Genomic DNA, 19,330 nt, shown 5'->3' on the forward strand with positions numbered 1-19,330 from the left:
TCCCATCTATGTAGACATTCAAAATATGAAGACAATGTTGTTTTCTAATTTAAAATATTTTAGTTGTTTTGTTGCAATCAAACAAAACTATTGGTAAAATACTGAGCCATTATGTTTTACATTCAATATTATAAACTAGCTAGTATTTGTTAAATCATCATAATCTAAAAATTGTTGCAAATACTGAGAGATAAGCAACTATTGTTGTTGATCAAGTGACCAAATTATTGTGTTTGAACTGCTAAATATGCACAAAGTTAAGTTCAAGTCTCAATTTTAATTTTGTATCAGAGTCAGGTTCAACCATTATGTGTTGAACTATCCATATTTGAGTCACATGTTTTACTCATAGTTAGATAATTTGTAAATTTTGATACTTCAAATATTTATTCTTGGGCGTGAGAGGTATGTTAGTTGTCTCATATCAATCGGATAAAATATATGAGAGTTGTATATATGGACTTTGATAATTCTCCTCGTTGAACTAGTTGAGATAGATATTCAAGTGTAAACCTTAATTCACAATGAACATATTTGAATGAAAATATCTTATTCAGGCATGCTCCAAATGAAACTTTCCCCGAAGTCACAAACGTCTTATCCCAAATCCCATGCATGTAACGTGCAGAATCCACTTTTATTTCTTTCTGTTCATTGCAACCAGTCATTTATTCGTATTTCGTCGAAGAAAACGATGATAAACTAAGTTTCATAAAAAAACAAAATTCAATGAGTTGTATTAGATTTTGTAGCCTTTTTTAAATAAATATGATAAGAATGTTAGAAGTTTAAATTATACATGGTACACAAAATCTTGGAAAATTTAATTTAATCAAATTATAATTTAGCAATTTTGATAACCAATGATTTTTTTATGAAATTCACGGGTTGATATAACACAGTAATTTGCGAATAATCTTGTATTATTGCCTGGTGGACAACCCGGCTGTCGTCGTGTAAACAGAATACGGCTGGTACAAAAAAGCCATGAAGCTTTTGGAACGACGATAATGGTGGAATGGGATTTGGAAGCAGAAAGTGCAAGAATTCGCTTGAGAGTGGATTTAAGTGGAAGCCCAACTATCCCAGTTGTCCTTTTCCCTTACCAGAGTATTCTTCACGCGGGACACGACCGACTTATTTGGATTTGATCCTATCGATTTTGGAGTAAATTACGCGTACGTTTCAGCTGGTGGGCTCAAGCTATTCCACTTATGGTCGCCACTTTTGTGGTGTTGGTCCCCTGATGTAATATATTTACAGTTTCGGTTTAGCAAATGATTTTGGTTCTGTTAGTACCTTTTGCTATGTTAGACCTTGTTTTCCGCTTTTGGTCATGTCAAGAAGCCGAATTTCGCCTTTCTCCTGTGTTCAAAAGGGCTTTCTTTTTTTGCTTTTTGCTATGAATCTTTGGAATTCTGAGAATCTATTTTAGGTGACATATTGATTCTTTAACTATATGTGGTCTGGTAACAAAATTTAGAGTGGGATTTTCTGTTCATGATTACCGTATTGGTTTTGATCATAGTATAGCAGGATGGATTTGAATTTACTTAGGTTGGTGGTGCCTTTATCTCTTCTTTTTGTTGTGGGATTCTCACAACAGAATTCAAGTCTAGGCAATGTTACATTTGGGGCTATTTTCACATTTGGTAGTATTAATGGGAGAGTGGCAAGGATTGCTATGGAGGCTGCTGTTGAAGATGTGAATTCTGATCCAAGAATTCTTGGAGGGAGAAAGCTAGTTCTCAGAACCTCCGATGCAAATTTCAGTGGTTTTCGAAGCATCATTGGAGGTAAAATTTGTTCTTTTGCTGGCATTTTTTGGCGAATGATTCTTGTTCTTCTCGAATATGGTTTATGTTTTGTTTTCTATGTTAGTATTGGAGAATAGGATACATGAATTAAGTTTGAGTAATTCCTTTGATAAACATAGGATTGCAGTATATGGCAAAGGATATCGTAGCAGTTATTGGGCCTCAAACCTCTGGAATGGTTCATATTTTATCACACCTTGCAAATGAACTCCATGTCCCAATGTTGTCATTTACGGCCTTGGATCCAACCCTTTCCTCTCTCCAGTACCCGTACTTCATTCAAACGGCACCGAACGACCTTTACCAAATGACAGCAATAGCTGATATGGTTAGTTATTTCGGTTATAAAGAAGTGGTGGTTATTTACACAGATGATGATCAGAGCCGGGGATCTATGGTTGCTCTAGCCAGTAAGCTGGGTGAGAGGCTTTGTAGAATCACATACAAGGCAGTGCTTTCTCCTGAAGCGTTAGCTACTCCACAAGAAATCAGGAACGAGTTAGTTAAGATTTCTCTGATGGAATCCCGGGTAATTGTTGTGCATGCTTTTGCTGCGGTTGGCAGTAATGTTTTTGATATGGCTCATAGACTAAGAATGATGGAGAATGGATATGTTTGGATCGCTACAGCTTGGCTCTCTACGGTGTTGGATTCCTTACCCGTAACCAGAGAATCTGCCAAATCAATTCAAGGGGTTCTCACGCTTCGTCCCCACACACCAGACTCTACAAGAAGAAGGGCTTTCTTGTCTCGATGGAAGAGATTAAGCAATGGTTCAGTAGGGCTGAATCCATACGGTCTATACGCTTACGATACTGTCTTGATGATTGCCAAAGCAGTGGGAGAATTTCTTGAAGGTGGTGGCATCATTTCCTTCTCAAATGACCCAATTTTGAACAGTTTGGGACGGAGCCTAAATATTGGTGCCTTAAGCACATTTGATGGAGGAAAGCAACTTCTTGCCAACATATTACAAACAAACATGACTGGTCTAACTGGCCAAATTGCATTCCAGCCTGATAAATCAATGATACGTCCAGCTTTTGAAATACTCAATGTAATAGGAGAGGGTTACAAGCAAATAGGCTATTGGTCTAATTACTCCGGTCTTTCTACGGTGCCTCCAGAGATTCTTTACAACAAACCACCTAATCGTTCAAGTGCGAGCCAACAATTAGAAGGTGTCGTATGGCCAGGAAGAACGATGGTCAAGCCACATGGTTGGGTACTTCCGCACAATGGAAGACCCTTGAGAATCGGAATACCGGATCGAGTCGGTTACAAGGAATTTGTTTCTAAGGATGAAAAAACCAACGAGATCCATGGATATTGCATTGATGTTTTTCTTGCCGCTGCAGAGTTACTTCCCTATGCGCTGTCTCATGAATTCATCCCGCTCGGAGATAGACATAAGAATCCAAGCTACTCAGAGCTCGTAAATTTGATCACAACTGGTGTAAGCATAATAGCGAAAATTACAAGCAATTACTGCTTGAAAGGAACTTGTATATGTGCGTTAACATTTTTGGCTGTAGCAGGTCTTTGATGCAGCTGTAGGTGACATTACTATCGTAACCAACCGTACAAAAATTGTGGATTTTACTCAGCCTTACATTGAGTCAGGGCTTCTTGTGGTGGTACCAGTAAGAAAGCAGAGCTCAAGTGCTTGGGCTTTCTTGCGGCCATTTACTGCACCAATGTGGGCAGTCACAGGGGTGTTTTTCGTCATGATTGCAGTTGTAGTTTGGATTTTGGAACACAGAATAAACGACGAATTCCGTGGTCCTCCTAGGAAACAGCTCATCACAATTTTATGGTCAGTTCATTTTAGCTTTGGCTCTATCCTTGTCTTGATGTTACTTAAGCAAATCCGAACTGTAACTTGGTGTTGGGGATCACAGTTTTTAATTAAAATCTACACACTGTGTAAAAACATTATAATTTCTTGAACAGGTGGTGTTCGAGCCATACTGAAAAATTTCTGTTTCCATTTGTCCTCGTAGAGTTCATCAACCGATCTAGTTCATTTAGTTTCCTCTGTGTGTGTAATTTCTAGTTTTTTAACTATGTTCTCTCAATTGTTCAAAATCTAATCCTTCCTCTTTTGTCCTCTTTCAGGTTTGGCTTCTCAACTATGTTCTTTGCTCACAGTAAGTAACCTTCAGTAAATCTAATGAACATGGCCATAGTATTGCCCATTATACTATTGTACAATGTTGTTTATATTTCAGGAGAAAATACTATGAGCACACTTGGTCGAATGGTTCTAATCATCTGGCTTTTTGCCGTTTTAATCATCACCTCCAGCTACACTGCTAGCTTGACCTCTATCCTGACCGTGCAAAAGCTGGCCCCATCGATCAGAGGAATCGAGTCATTGATAACAAGCAATGACCGTATAGGATTCCAAGTTGGATCTTTTGCAGAAGATTATTTAAATGAGGAACTCAGCATAGCTAAATCGAGGCTCGTTCCTCTCGGATCACCAGAAGAATATGTGGATGCCTTAAGGAACAGAAGAGTTACTGCAGTCGTAGATGAACGTCCTTACATGGAACTATTCCTCTCAAGCTACTGTGAGTTCCAAGCTGTGGGACATGAGTTCACTAAAAGTGGCTGGGGATTCGTGAGTATCTCAAAATTTTACGATGCAAAATCTGTTAAGGAGTGTAGTTTTGTTACCGCTATTGTCCGACGTGGCTGCATATATTATACATACATAAAAAACGTAGTATTCAAACATTTATATGGCTTAAAAGATTTCAGAAGCAAGATTACTACTAATTGTGTGGATATCACAAATTTTTTAAAAAACTGACAATGAATTTTTTTTGTAAAAGAGAAATCAAAAGTTTTCATAGCTTGTCATCATTGTTCCATTTTATTGGATGTTAGCTAACTTTGCTCTACTTTTTCAGGCATTTCCAAGAGACTCCCCTTTAGCGCTGGACATGTCAACTGCGATCTTAACGTTGTCAGAAAATGGAGAGCTTAAAAAAATACGGGACAAATGGCTGAAAGTACGAGGTTGCAGCCAAGGAAATACTTCAGGATCAAACAGAGTTCAGTTAGATAGCTTTTGGGGACTTTTCATTATATGTGGAACGGCATGCTCTCTTGCTCTTATAATCTATTTATGCAAGATCATAAGAAAGTTCAACAGATATTTTGCTCACGAATCAGAAACATTGACACCGAACAGTTCACGGTCCTCACGAATCCAAAGATTCTTGTCGTTTGTCGATGAAAAGGAAGAAGATGTGAAGAGAAGGTTGAAAAGGAAGCACTCGTCGACTATATCCAGAGGTGCTTCTGAAGAACATGGATCTTCAAGTGGAACTAAATCTGAAATTTTAGTCCAGAGGCCAAATGGCAATACTTATTTTCAATATTCTTAAGCCAACTGTTTTTATCATACATAATGTATTTTATAACATATATAGAGGATCATAAATATGTAGAAGAGATGTTGAGTAACATTTTAAAATATTTGCTTCTAAAAGAGTTATAATAGCTCGTTTTTTAAATTTTCAAAAATCAACCGAACATGGAGAAATTATATTGACTTTGGTTCTAAGTCGAGCCGAAGAAACTCGCCATAATCCTCTAAAAAGATATTAAAAAATATTGTAAATTATTTGATTAATGAATGTTGAAATAATAAAAACTGTTCGGTTGAAATATTTTGTATACAACATTTTAATATTTGAAAAAACACATAAAATGATTCAGAAATGACTACCAAAGCAATAACAATAATTAGATGTGATAAAATAAAGAAACATAAATTTGTTTATAGAATTTTGAAGGCAAAATTTTTCTACATCTCCCTTTCTTCTGTTGACAAAAATATTTCATCAAAAGACTTTGATTTATACAATCCCTTGTACAAAATATGATGCATCGGTCTCACACTTTCGAAGGTAATTCAAACACAATATTCTCAATGAGCTGCAATAGCTCGTGTTCTAAGAATGTAAACACCGATGAATTAAATCGAGTTTGGTGTTTAAACCAAGCGGAAAATACTCGAAGTAATCCTTCATTAAGAAAGCTGTTGTATTTGAAAACCTTGTAACTTGTGTAAACTGAATAACTAAAATGGAAGGGATCAGTTCTACCATATATCAGTTCAGTTATAGTGAGAACTGAACTAATGACAGCTCGAACTGATCAAATCAGTTTAAAAACAATAGTTAAACATTTAAGCACACAAAATATGTTTATGGATGTTTGGAGACTTCAACTACTCCTATGTCACCTGTGAGAACCTGGAATTTCTGAAGCAAATCATCTAACATGGCTCGAGGAAGTAACTCCAAAGCTCGAAGATTAGCTCAACGAGAAGCTATGCTATGAGAAATCGTAATAATCAAAGCGTCATCGCTGAAGGAGTAAAACACCAGCTCATGAACTCAATCTTTTAGCTCAAAGAAGCTCAACTTTTCGTGTCCTAAAAGAACCAAAAAAGGAGCTAAAAGATTAGCTAAGGGAAACGACAAATTTATTATGTAAGAGACAACCTTTGAGTTGATCAAGATGACCTTTGATGCTTGGATAGCCTTGACCACATTGATAGCTTTGCTTGGGGCTCAAGTGGACAGCCATGGGGAGGGAAAATACCAACCTTCACCTATAAATACCACCTCAATGTGCTGAAGAAACCACACCCAAAAAGCAATAAAAATTTCGGCTCCTCACTCTCACCAAGAAGCTCTCGGCCGCTGATAGGAAAGGGGGAAGAAGGGAAGCTTATGCCGGCATTCTCGTGCTAGAATTGTCAATATTATTATCGTGAAGTCTTGTCCAAGTTCGACCATCACCTGTCCGAATTTCAGCAAGCTTTGCACCTCCGAGTTTCAGCAAATTTTGAAGTACACCTTCGAATTTCGGTAAGAGGGTTTGTTACGTATTTTTTTTGTAATTTAAACTTTGCATAAATATAACATGACATGCTTGTATGTGTGTCCTTATTTTCAAAAATCATTGCTTATATGATTTAAAATCCCGATCGATGAATGTTATGTTCTTTTTGATTTCGATATTCTTTAATTCCGTTGAATTCGCTCAAAATCCTGATAAATTTTGTTCGATAAATTTGATTATGTGATACACTGTTACAATTCGAATTTGAAATGGAATGATAATTGTAATTCTGTCTCTCCCCCATCAGTGCGTATAAAACTCTGTTCTGACACCCGTCAGTGGGTATAAAACTGTGTTCTATTTGGCCCCCATCAGTGGGTATAAAACTGTGTTCTAGCCTCGCTCCTTAGAGGACTAACATATTGGAGACAATTTGACCATGAGAAATGAGACGAGTAACAGTGTTGTGTTTGCTCTGATTTGATCTGCTCTGAATTGTCTGATAATCTTTGTCTCATATTTCGAATTTGATTTGGTTATATTATGATAATTCAATGTAATAAGATTTGAAATTCTGTTAAAAGATGATTTAAAATTATGTCTATACGTAATTGTTGAAATCGATCGGCCTCCACTTGCTGAGTGTTTTCCAAAACACTCACCCCTTACATCTCTCACAGGATAAGAATGAGGAGCAAATGAATGAGGATGAACATGAAGCATTCTGGGGATGGTGATCGAACGAAAAGAACAAGGATCAAGATTTTTAAGCTTTCTATTGTTTCGTTTCCGCAAACTATTGATTGTAATTTTATTCCGTTGTCAATTATAAAGACAATATTCTTTTATGAAAGAGACTGGTTTAATTGATACGAGGCTTATTGTTCAATGTAATTGTTAAACAATGCCGGATGTCATCAACGCTTCGGTCTCGGGGCGTGAAATTTAAGTGGTATCAGAGCCGACAGGTTCATAATCTCGCTGGGATTTTGATAGCAAAAATTTGACGAATTTTGGCAAAAACCTAATGCAGTCCTATCTGAGTAAACTCACCCATCAAATTCATTCACATCCTATGTCGCCATCTCAAAATTACTTTCGAAATTCAAAGCCAAACTCCTTGAATCATTCTGAAAATTCCACGACAACTGTATGTTCATTCAAATTTTGTGCCTTTTTATCCTATATTATTGTTTTGAAATTTTCCCTCGATCTACGTTAGGAAATTGCTGCTCCAAGAACCCGTGCTCAAGCTGCCATTCGCATGCGACAACTTACCAACGAAAATCAAACTATAGAAATCGCGACCATGAAGGCTCAACTCGCTGGGGAGAAACAAGAGCTTATAGAGATCAAGAACATACTCGAGATAGACGTGCAACGACTCACTCATCATCTGGACTTGGCTGAGAGCCAACTTCTTCTGGTACCTATGGATTCAACCCGTATCGAGCGCTTGGATATGCTGAACCGAGAGTTACTGGGAGAGTGGAGACGGAGAGAGACCATGCTACTCGTGCTCGTCAGCGTCTTGAAGAAATCGCCAACAAGCCAGAAAGATACATCACAAAGATTCATAGCGCATGGATAGGCTTCAAGACCAGAATAATTATTTGCATCTTGTGGTACAGAACTTGGAAGAAGAGGAGGAAGCACCGATGGAAGTGGTCGACGATGGAGACAAGATAGAGTAGGCTAGACTAGTATTATGATGATTGTGATAAAAATATGCTTTGAAAAACAAAGAAATGTATCAACTTATTTCTAAATAAAAATTCTATTATGCTCAAATTATTGCATTTACATATTAAAATTGACGAGTGTTTTATGAACCTAACAATGAAGAAATAATTTTAACCTGTATAGGGAAAATGAACATGGACGCTCTAATCATTATAGCTGAACTCCAAAAACAACTTCAGGCAAAAGAAGCAGAAATACAAACGCTAAAGATGAAAATTGACAAGATTGAGAGGGATAATTATCAACTAGATGGAAATAATAAATGCATGGACAATGACCTTTACGAGGCACGTGAAGAATTTACGAGAAGACATCAGACGATATACCGCCTATCATCAAGAATCAGAATGGCAACACGAGATCACCAAACTATAGTTTGGAAGAAGCGCAAGATGGGATTTTTATGCTCCAGATTCGGGACGACAGTCGTCTCAAGACGCAACGCCGCCTCGAAGAACAAATCGAAGAGCATGAAGTCACTGAGAACATGAACCAATCCACAATTCAACAACTACAAGAGGAAGTGGAAACACTGACGAATCACAAAACTCTTCTGAAACAACACATCAATCAACTACAAGATGATATGATCAATATGGAAGATCTCATGGGGGAAATTGAAGAGAAACAAGGAGGAAACCCCATAGAAGAAGAATAAATTGACGAAGTTGTAGGAGATGGTGAAGTACTAGACGAGTATAATGATCCCTAGGATAAGCATCGATTGTATTTAGATCAATTTGGTTAATCATTTTGATATTAAAAGACTGATTCTATGCATTTCAAAAATTAATTAAAATATTTATTTGATTATGCATTGTTACAAACAAATTAATAGAATATATGTTTATAGGAAATGGCAGGCAGACAACCCAGCAACAACCGAAACACCCGCGGTACGAATCAAAATCAAAATCCACCATCACCACCAAGAGGTAATCTTAGCCAGGAGGATATGATGGCAATAGCTACTATTGTAGCTGCAACATTGCAAGGAATTGTGAACCCAATTGCCAACGATATCCAGCCGCCACAAGAACCACAACCGCGAGGAATTAAGTATCATTACGAATCCCTCATAAAGAACCGAGTTCCAACCTTTGATGGCAATCCTGATCCGAAAGTCAGTCATAACTGGCTTAAGAATGTCGAAACTCAACTACATCTATTGGAAGTACCTGAGGGACTCAGAGTTGAAGTTGTGACACCATTTCTAGAACATCGAGCATGCAAGTGGTGGGAAACAGTGTCACCATCCTTGGCTGAGATGGAACAGATCACTTGGCAAACCTTCAGAAGAGAATTTCTAAAGCAGTACTACCTACCTCAATTTCGCTTGCAAAAGCTTAGTGAGTTTGAAAATTTTAAACAAACATCGGACATGACAGTAATGGAGTACACATCAAGGTTCAATGATCTTGGAACCTATGTTCCAACCATCATGTCGGATGAAACTCTGAAAATGCACAGTTTCAAGAAAGGCCTGAACAGCCGAATTCAATCTGCTTTAGCTGTATTCAGGCCAAAAAACTTAGTAGAATTGATGGGCGCAGCAATGAGCGTGAAAACAGATATCAAATGCCGAGAAGAAGAGAACAAGAACAAGAGACCTTTTGCCAGTTAGTCTACTCAGAGTGGCCCCAAATTTAAGCGGCCAAACTATTCGAGTGGCCCCCAAAAATGAACCTTCTCCAATACTGTCACCAAGGGAAATGGTGTTCTACTTGTCGACAGAATCATCTCGGGGAAAGTTATAGGAAGACGGGCGCTTGTTTCAAGTGTGGAAAAGTAGGACATCAGATTAAAGATTGTCCTGAGAACAAGGATAAAGGGACCGGACCCAGAATAACAAATGAAAACAAGACTAACGCTCAAGTATATGCTATAACCCAATAAGAAGCGGATAACACCAATGATGTGGTGGCAGGTAGGGTTTTACTCAATGAAATGACTGCTAAGGCCTTGTTTGATTGTGGTGCTAGACGTTATGCTAAAAAGCTTAAACTTGGCATAAAACTCTTAGTGAACCATTAAGAGTCACAACACCTGCTAGCAAAACTATTGAGACCCATAAGGTATAACGAAAATGTAAAATTTGCATCAGTAAACAGAACTTTGAGACATAATTGATTCAACTCAATATGATTGAGTTCGACATCATTCTCGGAATGGACTGGTTAGATAAACACCATGCCATAGTAGACTGCCAAAAGAAAAATGTTAAACTTCAGACTCTAAATCAAAAGGAAATCATATATCATGGAAAGAACAAGGAAATAGAGTCCCTACTATCCGCTTCACAAACCTGGGAGGCCATAAAATGCGGTGAAAAAATTTACCTGGCAATGATCAGCGAAGTCAGAGAAGAAACTAATCCAAAGTTGGAAGATATTCCAGTCGTTCAAGAATTTTCAGACGCTTTTCTCGAGGAATTACCAGGTGCAATACCCGATAGAGAAGTGGAATTTGAAATTAATTTGGTCATTGGTGCTACCCCAATTTCAAAGGCACCATATTGAATGGCTCCAGCTGAATCAAAGAAGCAACTTCAGGAGTTGTTGGACAAGAAACAAATCTGACCGAGTGCATCCCCGTGGAGAACCCTAGTCCTGTTTGTAAAGAAAAATGACTTAAGCATGAGGCTATGCATCGACTATAGAAAGTTAAACAAAATCACGATAAAGAACAAGTACCCGCTCCCAAGAATAGATTAACTTTTCAATCAACTGAAAGGACCTAAACTCTTTTCAAAACTCGACCTAAAATCAGGCTATCACCAACTGTAGATCAAAGTAGATGATATCCCGAAAACAGCTTTTAAGACAAGATATGGGCACTACGAATTCACGGTAGTGTCTTTTGGTCTAACAAATGCTCCTGCAGCATTCATGGACCTTATGTACCAAGTATTCAAGCCATACCTTGATAAGTTTGTGGTGGTTTTCATAGATGATATCCTTGTATACTCGCCAAGAGAGGAAGACCATTGAGAACATCTCCGTCTCACCTTGCAGAAACTACGTGAAAATGAACTCTATGCCAAATTCAAGAAGTGTAAATTTTGGCTAAAAATGTTGCGCTTTTAGGCCATATAATATCTGAATTAGAAGTGTCACTGGACCCTAAGAAAGAAGAGGCAATCAAGGACTGGCCTCGATCAAAGACGGTAACCGAAATAAAAAGCTTTTTGGGATTAGCTGACTACTATAGAAAACTTGTGGAAGGATTTTCTTCGATAGCCATTCTTCTCACTAAACTCACACAGAAGAATTCAAAATTTATTTAGAATGAAGCATGTAAGAAAAGTTTCGAACCCTTAAAACAAATCTTGCATCTACACCAGTACTAATTTTTCCAGAAGATGGCAAGAACTTTACGATATATAGTGACGCTTCAAAAGGATGATTAGGTTGTGTGCTTATGCAGGAAGGACAAGTAATTGCCTACGCATCAAGGCAACTAAAATCTTATGATCAAAATTTCCCAACTCATGATCTTGAGTTAGCGGCAATCATATTTGCGCTAAAGATCTAGAGACATTACCTTTATGAGGTAAAATGCGAAGTATTTACGGATCACCAGAGCCTCAAATACATATTCACCCAAAATGAACTAAACATGAGGCAAAGAAGGTGGATTGAACTTCTGAAAGATTATAATTTATCAATCAATTACCATCCGGGTAAGGCGAATAAAGTAGCAGATGCTTTGAGCAGAGTGAACATCGGGAAAGTAAGATTATCTTCTCTATCAGTGCAACAATGCCTTAGATAATCAGTTAAATTAAAACAAATCTAGGATTCCTCTATCTCGAAGATTAAAGAACAAACTCAAAAAGGAAAAACCCAAGAATTCCAGACTGGCGCTTCAGAAAGAATAAGGATTTTTTGTCTACCGTAACTGACTTTCTTCCTTTTTCCTTATATAAAAAACCCAACCAAAATGTAATTATCTCCAAGAACACAAAAATTTCTGTTATGCTTAATATAATTAGTTTAATCTGTATTTGTATTAATTCTTCCCTTTCTTCGTGTAGTTTTTTCTTCGGAAAATTGCCCGAAGCCTATGTTTTTTTGAATCCAATCGTAGATATTATGCCAGTTATACCTCTGTTTTTTTTTCTTTTAGCTTTTGTTTGGCAAGCTGCTGTAAGTTTTCAATGAAATCCTTAATAATTATTATTTAATTTTTAATATATATAATAATATCCTATAAGTTTTAGAGTATGAACTCTCGATTCGTACATTGAGCTAATGGTGTCCTCTGGATGAAAAGACGGTTGTGTGTGCCAGACATTGATGGGATTTAGGAAGAAGTGATGGCCGAAGCTCATAAATCAAAATTTTCTGTCCATCCTGGAAGCACTAAAATGTACCGAGATCTGAAAAATAATTACTGGTCGAATGAAATGAAGAAAGACGTAGCTGTTTTGTTTCCAAGTGTTTAACCTGTCAACAAGTCAAGGCGGAACATCAACGACCTGAAGGACTCCTACAACCATTAGAAATACCAAAGTGGAAGTGAGATAACATCTCTATGGACTAGTAGTAGGACTACCAAAATCAAGGTAAGGTCACAATGAGATTTGGGTAATCATTGACAGATTGACCAAATCTGCACATTTCTTACTGATTCGAATGAATTACAACTTGGATAAATTTCCACATTGTACATGGATAACATAGTGAGGATAAACGGAGTTCCGGCAAGTATATTATCTTAAAGAGATCCAAGATTCGTGTCAAGATTTTGGAAAAGTTTTCAAAAGGCTATGGAAACCATATTCACTCTCAGCACGGCCTATCATCCACAGACTGATGGCCAGACTGAAAGAACAATTCAAACTCTCGAGAACATGTTGAGGGCATGTGCTCTGGATTTTCATGGAAATTGGAGCTAACAGTTATCTCTGATAGAATTTGCCTATAATAAAAACAATCACAGTAGCATCGAAATGGCTCCTTATGAAGCATTGTATGGCCGAAAGTGTAGGTCACCTATTGTAGTAGCCCGAATTCTAAATTGGGTAATTAACGGAGTAATGGTGATTAAGAAGGTTTAAGGTGTAATTTTGGCTATGGTCATGATCGGACGGACCGAAGAGGGTTCGGAAGCACCGAAGAGTTCGGACGATCCGAAGTGTAGTTCGGTGAATCCGATCATAGGTGTCAAGTGTTGATCGACACGTCATTTTCCATGCATGTTCGGACGGTCCGAAGTGTATGATCGGAGGATCCGATCATGAGCTGTCAAGAGCCAATGGACACGTAGCGTTCGGACGTTCCGAAGTGTTGTTCGGAGGATCCGAACATGGCCTATAAATAGTGCTCGGATTTCCTCATTTTGACTTGCCAATTTCTTGAGTTTTCTCTCATTTTGGAGAGTTTGGAAGGTTTCTAGGGTTAGTTGTTGGTCGAGCGATAGCTAAGAGCTGCCAGGAGTAGTAGAGTAGCGGCGCCTGAGTTTCAAGGCAATCGACATCAAAGGGCTGTCGACGGACGAAGGTAAACCCTAAACCTTTGGTAGTACTAGGGAGTACTGGTTTTGCTAGTCGAGCATGGTAGTATTGATTGAGTATGCTTTTGATGCGTAGGCTTGTGCTAGACCTGATTAGCGGTGTTGCGTAAGGCTAGGCTTGCTGTGATAGAGGTACGAAAGTACTATCCGAGATATCCTGGTTGAGTATACATTCATATATGTGTTGCATGAGTATTTGCTGCATTGTTATATGTCATATGATGCATGCTATTATGTCACGAGTTATGATGCATATTGCATATCATGTTGAGCCGTATCTCCTTTGAGGTAGCCTTTACTGTTGAGCTGTATCTCTTTCGAGATAAGCTATATCTTGGGGCCGCTCAGTCCTGTCTTGTGGACGCATGGACACCGAGAGTACACAGTGGCCGACGGGTCGGGAGGGCTTCGGTGGTCCGGGACATTTTAGGTCCACGTCTGTCTTGTAGTGGATGCAGTGACCCAGAGGTTGGACCGCGCGGCACTATCCACTTGGCGCCTCTAGACTGAGCATTTTGAGATCCTTTGTGATTCCTGTTTCTTGACTACCCTGGTATCATATCATAGCATGTGCATTTCATATAGGTTTGTATACTCATACTTTTGTACTGGGCGTTCTTATCGCTCACGTCCTCGGTTTTGTTTATTCTTGGACACCCCATTCCCACGGGGCAGGCCTCAGGTTGGATGGCTCAGGAGGAGCAGGAGGAGGACGTTGAGTAGCTGGTTGGTTTCGTTTTCAGTGTTTTCCATTTGATTCGATATGGTTGTACTGGATATTTCATTTTGAGTTAGTCTAGACTTCGTTTTCGATTGGGTTGTATAACTATTGTTGTTGGCCATATTTCCGCTGTTATCTCTGATTATAATTAATTAGGTTAATTGCATGCTTAGTTTTTGATTAGTAGGTGATTCTGGAACGGGTCACTACATTTATGGTATCAGAGCATGCGTATGATTTTGGGATATAGATTCTGTTTTGGGATTTCCGTTGACCATTTTACCATTTTCCCTATTCTATCTTGTAGCGATGGCTGACCATTTTGATGACGGGAGTAGTCAGGGGAGTGTAGGTCGATGGGGTGACCAGGATGATCATAGACGTCATCGTGAGCATCGTCATCGTCGGGATGGTCCTAGGCGTTTCGATATGCATCGTTTCATGCAGATGGGGCCTAAGCCTTTAGTTGGCGGTGAGACTCCCGATGATGCGGAGGATTGGTTAGAGCGCATGGAGAGTTGTTTCCGCGCATTCCAGTGCACCGATGAGCAGAAGATGGAGACCCTTAGTTTTCTCCTCGAGGGCCGTGCTCGCAGGTGGTGGCGATCGACTTCTGCGCCGATAGTTCAGTCGCAGGGTAGAGCGACTTGGGTCGATTTCCGTGCAGCGTTCATGCAGCTGTACTTTCCTCCAGCCCTTCGCCAGGCCAAGACGATTGAGCTCCTGAACCTTAAGCAGGGGAGTATGTCTGTTGATGAGTATCAGCAGAAATTCTTTGAGTTGTTACCCTTCGCTCCTCATATCAGTGGCAGTTCTGAGGCCAAGTATGATCATTTCCTCCAGGGCCTTAATCAGGAGATCTTTGATCGAGTCACTGTCTGTGATAATCCTACTTCTTATGATGGGTTAGTGAACCGGTGTCGCCAGGCAGAGATCAGTCTCCAGCGTGGTAGGGCTATTCTTTCTTCTTCTAGACCTCCGAGTACTTTGAGGCCTCGATCTCAGTCATTCAAGAAATCTGGTTCATCTTCTTCTGGATCTGGATCTCGATCTAGTGGTGTATTCCGCTTTGGTAAGAAGAAGGAGTCTTGTGCGCATTGTGGGAAGAACCATCCATCGGAGCAATGCCGAGTAGCCGCAGGAGCTTGTTATCAGTGCGGAGAGATGGGGCATATTAAGAAGAATTGTCCTCAGTTGCGAGGTGGAGCAGGATCCGGTTCTGGATCTCAGACGACTGTTCAGCAGAGGAGGCAGGGTCAGGCAGTGGGTAGTTCGAATCTTCGACCTCGTGCCCAAGGTCAGGTTTTTGTGCTGAACCAGGATCAGGCTGCAGATGAGACGGAGAGAGTCATAGCAGGTACTTTTCATTTATGCGGTATTCCTGCTTTTGTTCTTATTGATACAGGAGCCTCTCATTCCTTCATTTCTGCACGATTTGTTAAGCGTCATAGGTTACCCTATGTTTCTCTAGACGTCATTCTTTCTGTTTCTACTCCGATGGGTCATTCGGTATTAGCGAAGCGTCTAGTGATGGGTTGTCCCTTAGATTTTGAGGGTAACGAGTTGACTGCGAATCTTATGATCCTAGAGATGGAAGATTTTGATTGTATCTTGGGTATAGACTTATTGACTACCTACCGAGCTACTGTGGATTGTTACCAGAAGCTTGTTCAGTTTCGTACGACTGAAAGCTCTAGTTGGTTTTTCTATGGTGAGGGAGCGCGACCTCCGATGCCAGTGGTATCTGCTCTGAAAGCCTGTCGTGCTTTAGAGTCGGGCGGGGAAGGCTACCTCATCTACGCGATTGATTCATCCACAGGTAGTGTTGGTCTAGAGGATATTCCAGTGGTTTGTGAATTTCCTGATATTTTCCCAGATGAGATTCCTGGTTTTCCTCCGGTTAGAGAGGTGGAATTTGGCATAGATTTAATGCCAGGGACTGCACCGATTTCTCGTGCCCCCTATCGTCTTGCTCCGTCAGAGATGAGAGAGCTGAAGCAGCAATTGCAGGATCTTCTTGATAAGGGTTATATTCGCCCGAGTGTTTCGCCTTGGGGAGCTCCAGTCTTGTTTGTCAAGAAGAAGGATGGATCGATGCGGTTGTGCATTGATTATCGCCAGCTGAATCGGGTGACGATCAAAAACAAGTACCCTTTACCCCGTATTGATGACTTGTTCGATCAGCTTCAGGGTACTTCTGTTTACTCCAAGATCGACTTGCGATCGGGTTATCATCAGATGAGAGTCAGAGATGATGATATTTCCAAGACTGCATTTCGTACTCGTTATGGGCATTACGAGTTTCTAGTTATGCCATTCGGATTGACGAATGCGCCAGCGGTGTTCATGGATCTGATGAACCGAGTCTTCCGAGATTTTCTGAATCAGTTTGTGGTGGTTTTCATTGACGATATCTTGATCTATTCCCACAGTGTGGAAGAGCATGCCCAACACTTGAGGATTGTGTTGCAGATTCTTCGCGAGAAGCAATTGTATGCTAAGCTGAGTAAGTGCGAGTTCTGGATTGATCGTGTGGTATTCCTTGGTCATGTGATTTCCAAGGAAGGAGTTTCTGTGGATCCCAGCAAGATTGAAGCAGTGCTGAATTGGTCACGTCCGACGACGGTGGCTGAGATCCGTAGTTTTCTAGGTCTGGCAGGGTATTATCGTCGCTTCATCGTGAATTTCTCTCAGATAGCCAGACCATTGTCGCAACTTACTCGGAGGGATGTTCCATTTGAGTGGTCATCCGAGTGCGAAGATAGTTTCAGAGAGCTTCGTCGACTTCTGACTTCCGCACCTGTTTTGGCGTTACCGTCAGGATCTGATGGTTTCAGTGTTTACACCGATGCCTCCACTCAAGGCTTAGGGTGTGTGTTGACGCAAAACGGTCATGTGATTGCTTATGCTTCCAGACAGCTGAAATCTCACGAGGAGAAGTATCCCACTCATGATCTGGAATTGGCAGCTATTGTGTTTGCGCTGAAGATTTGGCGTCATTATTTGTACGGTGTTCAGTTTGAAATCTTTACTGATCATAAGAGTCTGAAATATCTGTTCACTCAGGCTGAGTTGAACATGAGGCAACGTCGTTGGATGGATTTGCTGAAGGATTATGATTGCGAGATCAAGTACCATCCAGGTTCTGCGAATCTCACAGCTGATGCGCTTAGTCGCAAGGTGAGAGCCTCTGCACTTCAGACTTGTGCTATGACTAGTGCCATCCAGGATAGTTGCTCGTTGGGGTTTAACTTCAAGCATCGGAAAGGTATGGAGAGCATTCGTGTTGCTACCATTTTATCTGAGCCCAATTTGTTCACTCGGATTCGAGAAGCTCAGATGTCTGATCTCAAGACTCAGAGATTAGCTCGGTTAGTTGGTGGTGATAGTAATTTCCATTATCAGTCCAATGGTCTTCTGTGCTTATCTAATCGGGTTGTAGTACCAGAGGATGACACTTTGAGGGACGAGATATTGTCTCAGGCGCATCGAAGCAAGTTAAGTGTTCATCCAGGAAGCAACAAGATGTATAGAGACTTGAGGATGCGGTTTTGGTGGAAAGGGATGAAGCGCAGCGTGTATCAGTTTGTCTCCAAGTGTCTAGTTTGCCAGCAGGTTAAGGCAGAGCACCGTCGACCGGGAGGATTGTTGTTGAACTTACCTATTCCAGAATGGAAGTGGGAGCATATTACGATGGATTTCATTACTCACTTACCATTATCTTCGAGGAACAGCGATGCTATCTGGGTAGTGGTGGATCGACTCACCAAGTCTGCTCATTTTCTGCCGTATAATCGTGATTTCACTTTCGATCGTATGGCTCGATTGTACATTCAGGAGATTGTACGTTTGCATGGAGTGCCTGTCAGTATTGTTAGTGACAGAGATCCTCGTTTTACCTCACGGTTTTGGGGTAGTTTCCAGTCAGCTTTGGGTACTACACTGAGTCTGAGTACTGCTTATCATCCGGAGACTGACGGTCAATCAGAGAGGACTATCCGTACGCTTGAGGATATGTTGCGAGCCTGTGTTATGGATTTCGGACCCGCTTGGCAGGATCATTTGCCTTTGATTGAGTTCGCGTACAACAACAGCTATCATCGTAGTATTGGTATGGCACCATTTGAGGCGTTGTACGGGCGACGTTGTCGTACTCCATTATTATGGGATGAAGTCGGGGAACGACAGGTAGAGGGACCGGAGTTAGTCCAGCAGGCTATAGATAAGGTTGCAGTAATCAAGAAGCGGATTAAGACTGCTCAGGATCGACAGGCTAGTTATGCGAACACAAAGCGTCGACCTCTTCATTTTCAGCCAGGTGAGAAGGTGTTTCTCCGAGTTTCGCCTTTTCGCAGGATTTTGAAATTTGGTCTCAAGGGTAAGCTGTCTCCGAGATTTATTGGTCCATTCGAGATACTGGAATGTGTGGGAGATTTAGCTTACAGACTTGCGTTGCCGCCGTACCTATCAAGTATTCATGATGTGTTCCACGTATCCTTGTTGAGACGTTATGTAGCAGATGAGTCGCACATCTTACATCCATCTGAAGTTCAACTTGATACGGATTTGTCTTACGTGGAGCGACCAGTTCAGATTCTAGATCGCAAAGATAAGGTGTTGCGGAATAAGATCATTCCTCTTGTCTTAGTGCAGTGGCAGCGTCGAG

The 19,330-nt window shown here is 40.3% G+C and overlaps 2 protein-coding genes across 3 annotated transcripts; both read left to right on the plus strand.

The window, feature by feature from the left end:
• Positions 1-740: 740 nt before the first annotated feature.
• On the plus strand, positions 741-5,284 carry LOC140820806 (glutamate receptor 3.2-like). Of its 2 annotated transcripts, none has more exons than XM_073181151.1 (6): positions 741-1,796; positions 1,937-3,273; positions 3,356-3,633; positions 3,936-3,967; positions 4,049-4,393; positions 4,736-4,948. In XM_073181151.1, the coding sequence occupies exons 1-6, from the start codon at positions 1,538-1,540 to the stop codon at positions 4,810-4,812; spliced, it is 2,328 nt and encodes a 775-aa protein (XP_073037252.1). In that variant the 5' UTR covers positions 741-1,537; the 3' UTR covers positions 4,813-4,948. The 2 variants fall into 2 exon arrangements, with proteins under 2 accessions (XP_073037252.1, XP_073037251.1); XM_073181150.1 differs by having other exon boundaries at positions 747-1,796; positions 4,049-4,443; positions 4,736-5,284.
• A 4,100-nt stretch (positions 5,285-9,384) lies between these two features.
• LOC140820807 (uncharacterized) lies at positions 9,385-10,050 on the plus strand. Its single transcript, XM_073181152.1, has one exon. It carries the CDS (start codon positions 9,385-9,387, stop codon positions 10,048-10,050), a length of 666 nt encoding a protein of 221 aa, XP_073037253.1.
• Positions 10,051-19,330: the final 9,280 nt, after the last annotated feature.

The sequence above is a fragment of the Primulina eburnea genome, unplaced genomic scaffold (assembly GCF_022965805.1).
Source record: "Primulina eburnea isolate SZY01 unplaced genomic scaffold, ASM2296580v1 ctg150_ERROPOS100000, whole genome shotgun sequence".
Taxonomy (NCBI): domain Eukaryota; kingdom Viridiplantae; phylum Streptophyta; class Magnoliopsida; order Lamiales; family Gesneriaceae; genus Primulina; species Primulina eburnea.

Bases quoted from the DNA above. Each gene is read 5' to 3' on its own strand.
- LOC140820807 (XM_073181152.1), top strand. From the start codon at position 9,385: ATGGCAATAGCTACTATTGTAGCTGCAACATTGCAAGGAATTGTGAAC.
- LOC140820806 (XM_073181150.1), top strand. From the start codon at position 1,538: ATGGATTTGAATTTACTTAGGTTGGTGGTGCCTTTATCTCTTCTTTTT. The intron at 3,274-3,355 runs GTAAGCATAATA...TGGCTGTAGCAG, and splicing joins TAAATTTGATCACAACTGGT to GTCTTTGATGCAGCTGTAGG. The intron at 3,634-3,935 runs GTCAGTTCATTT...GTCCTCTTTCAG, and splicing joins CAGCTCATCACAATTTTATG to GTTTGGCTTCTCAACTATGT.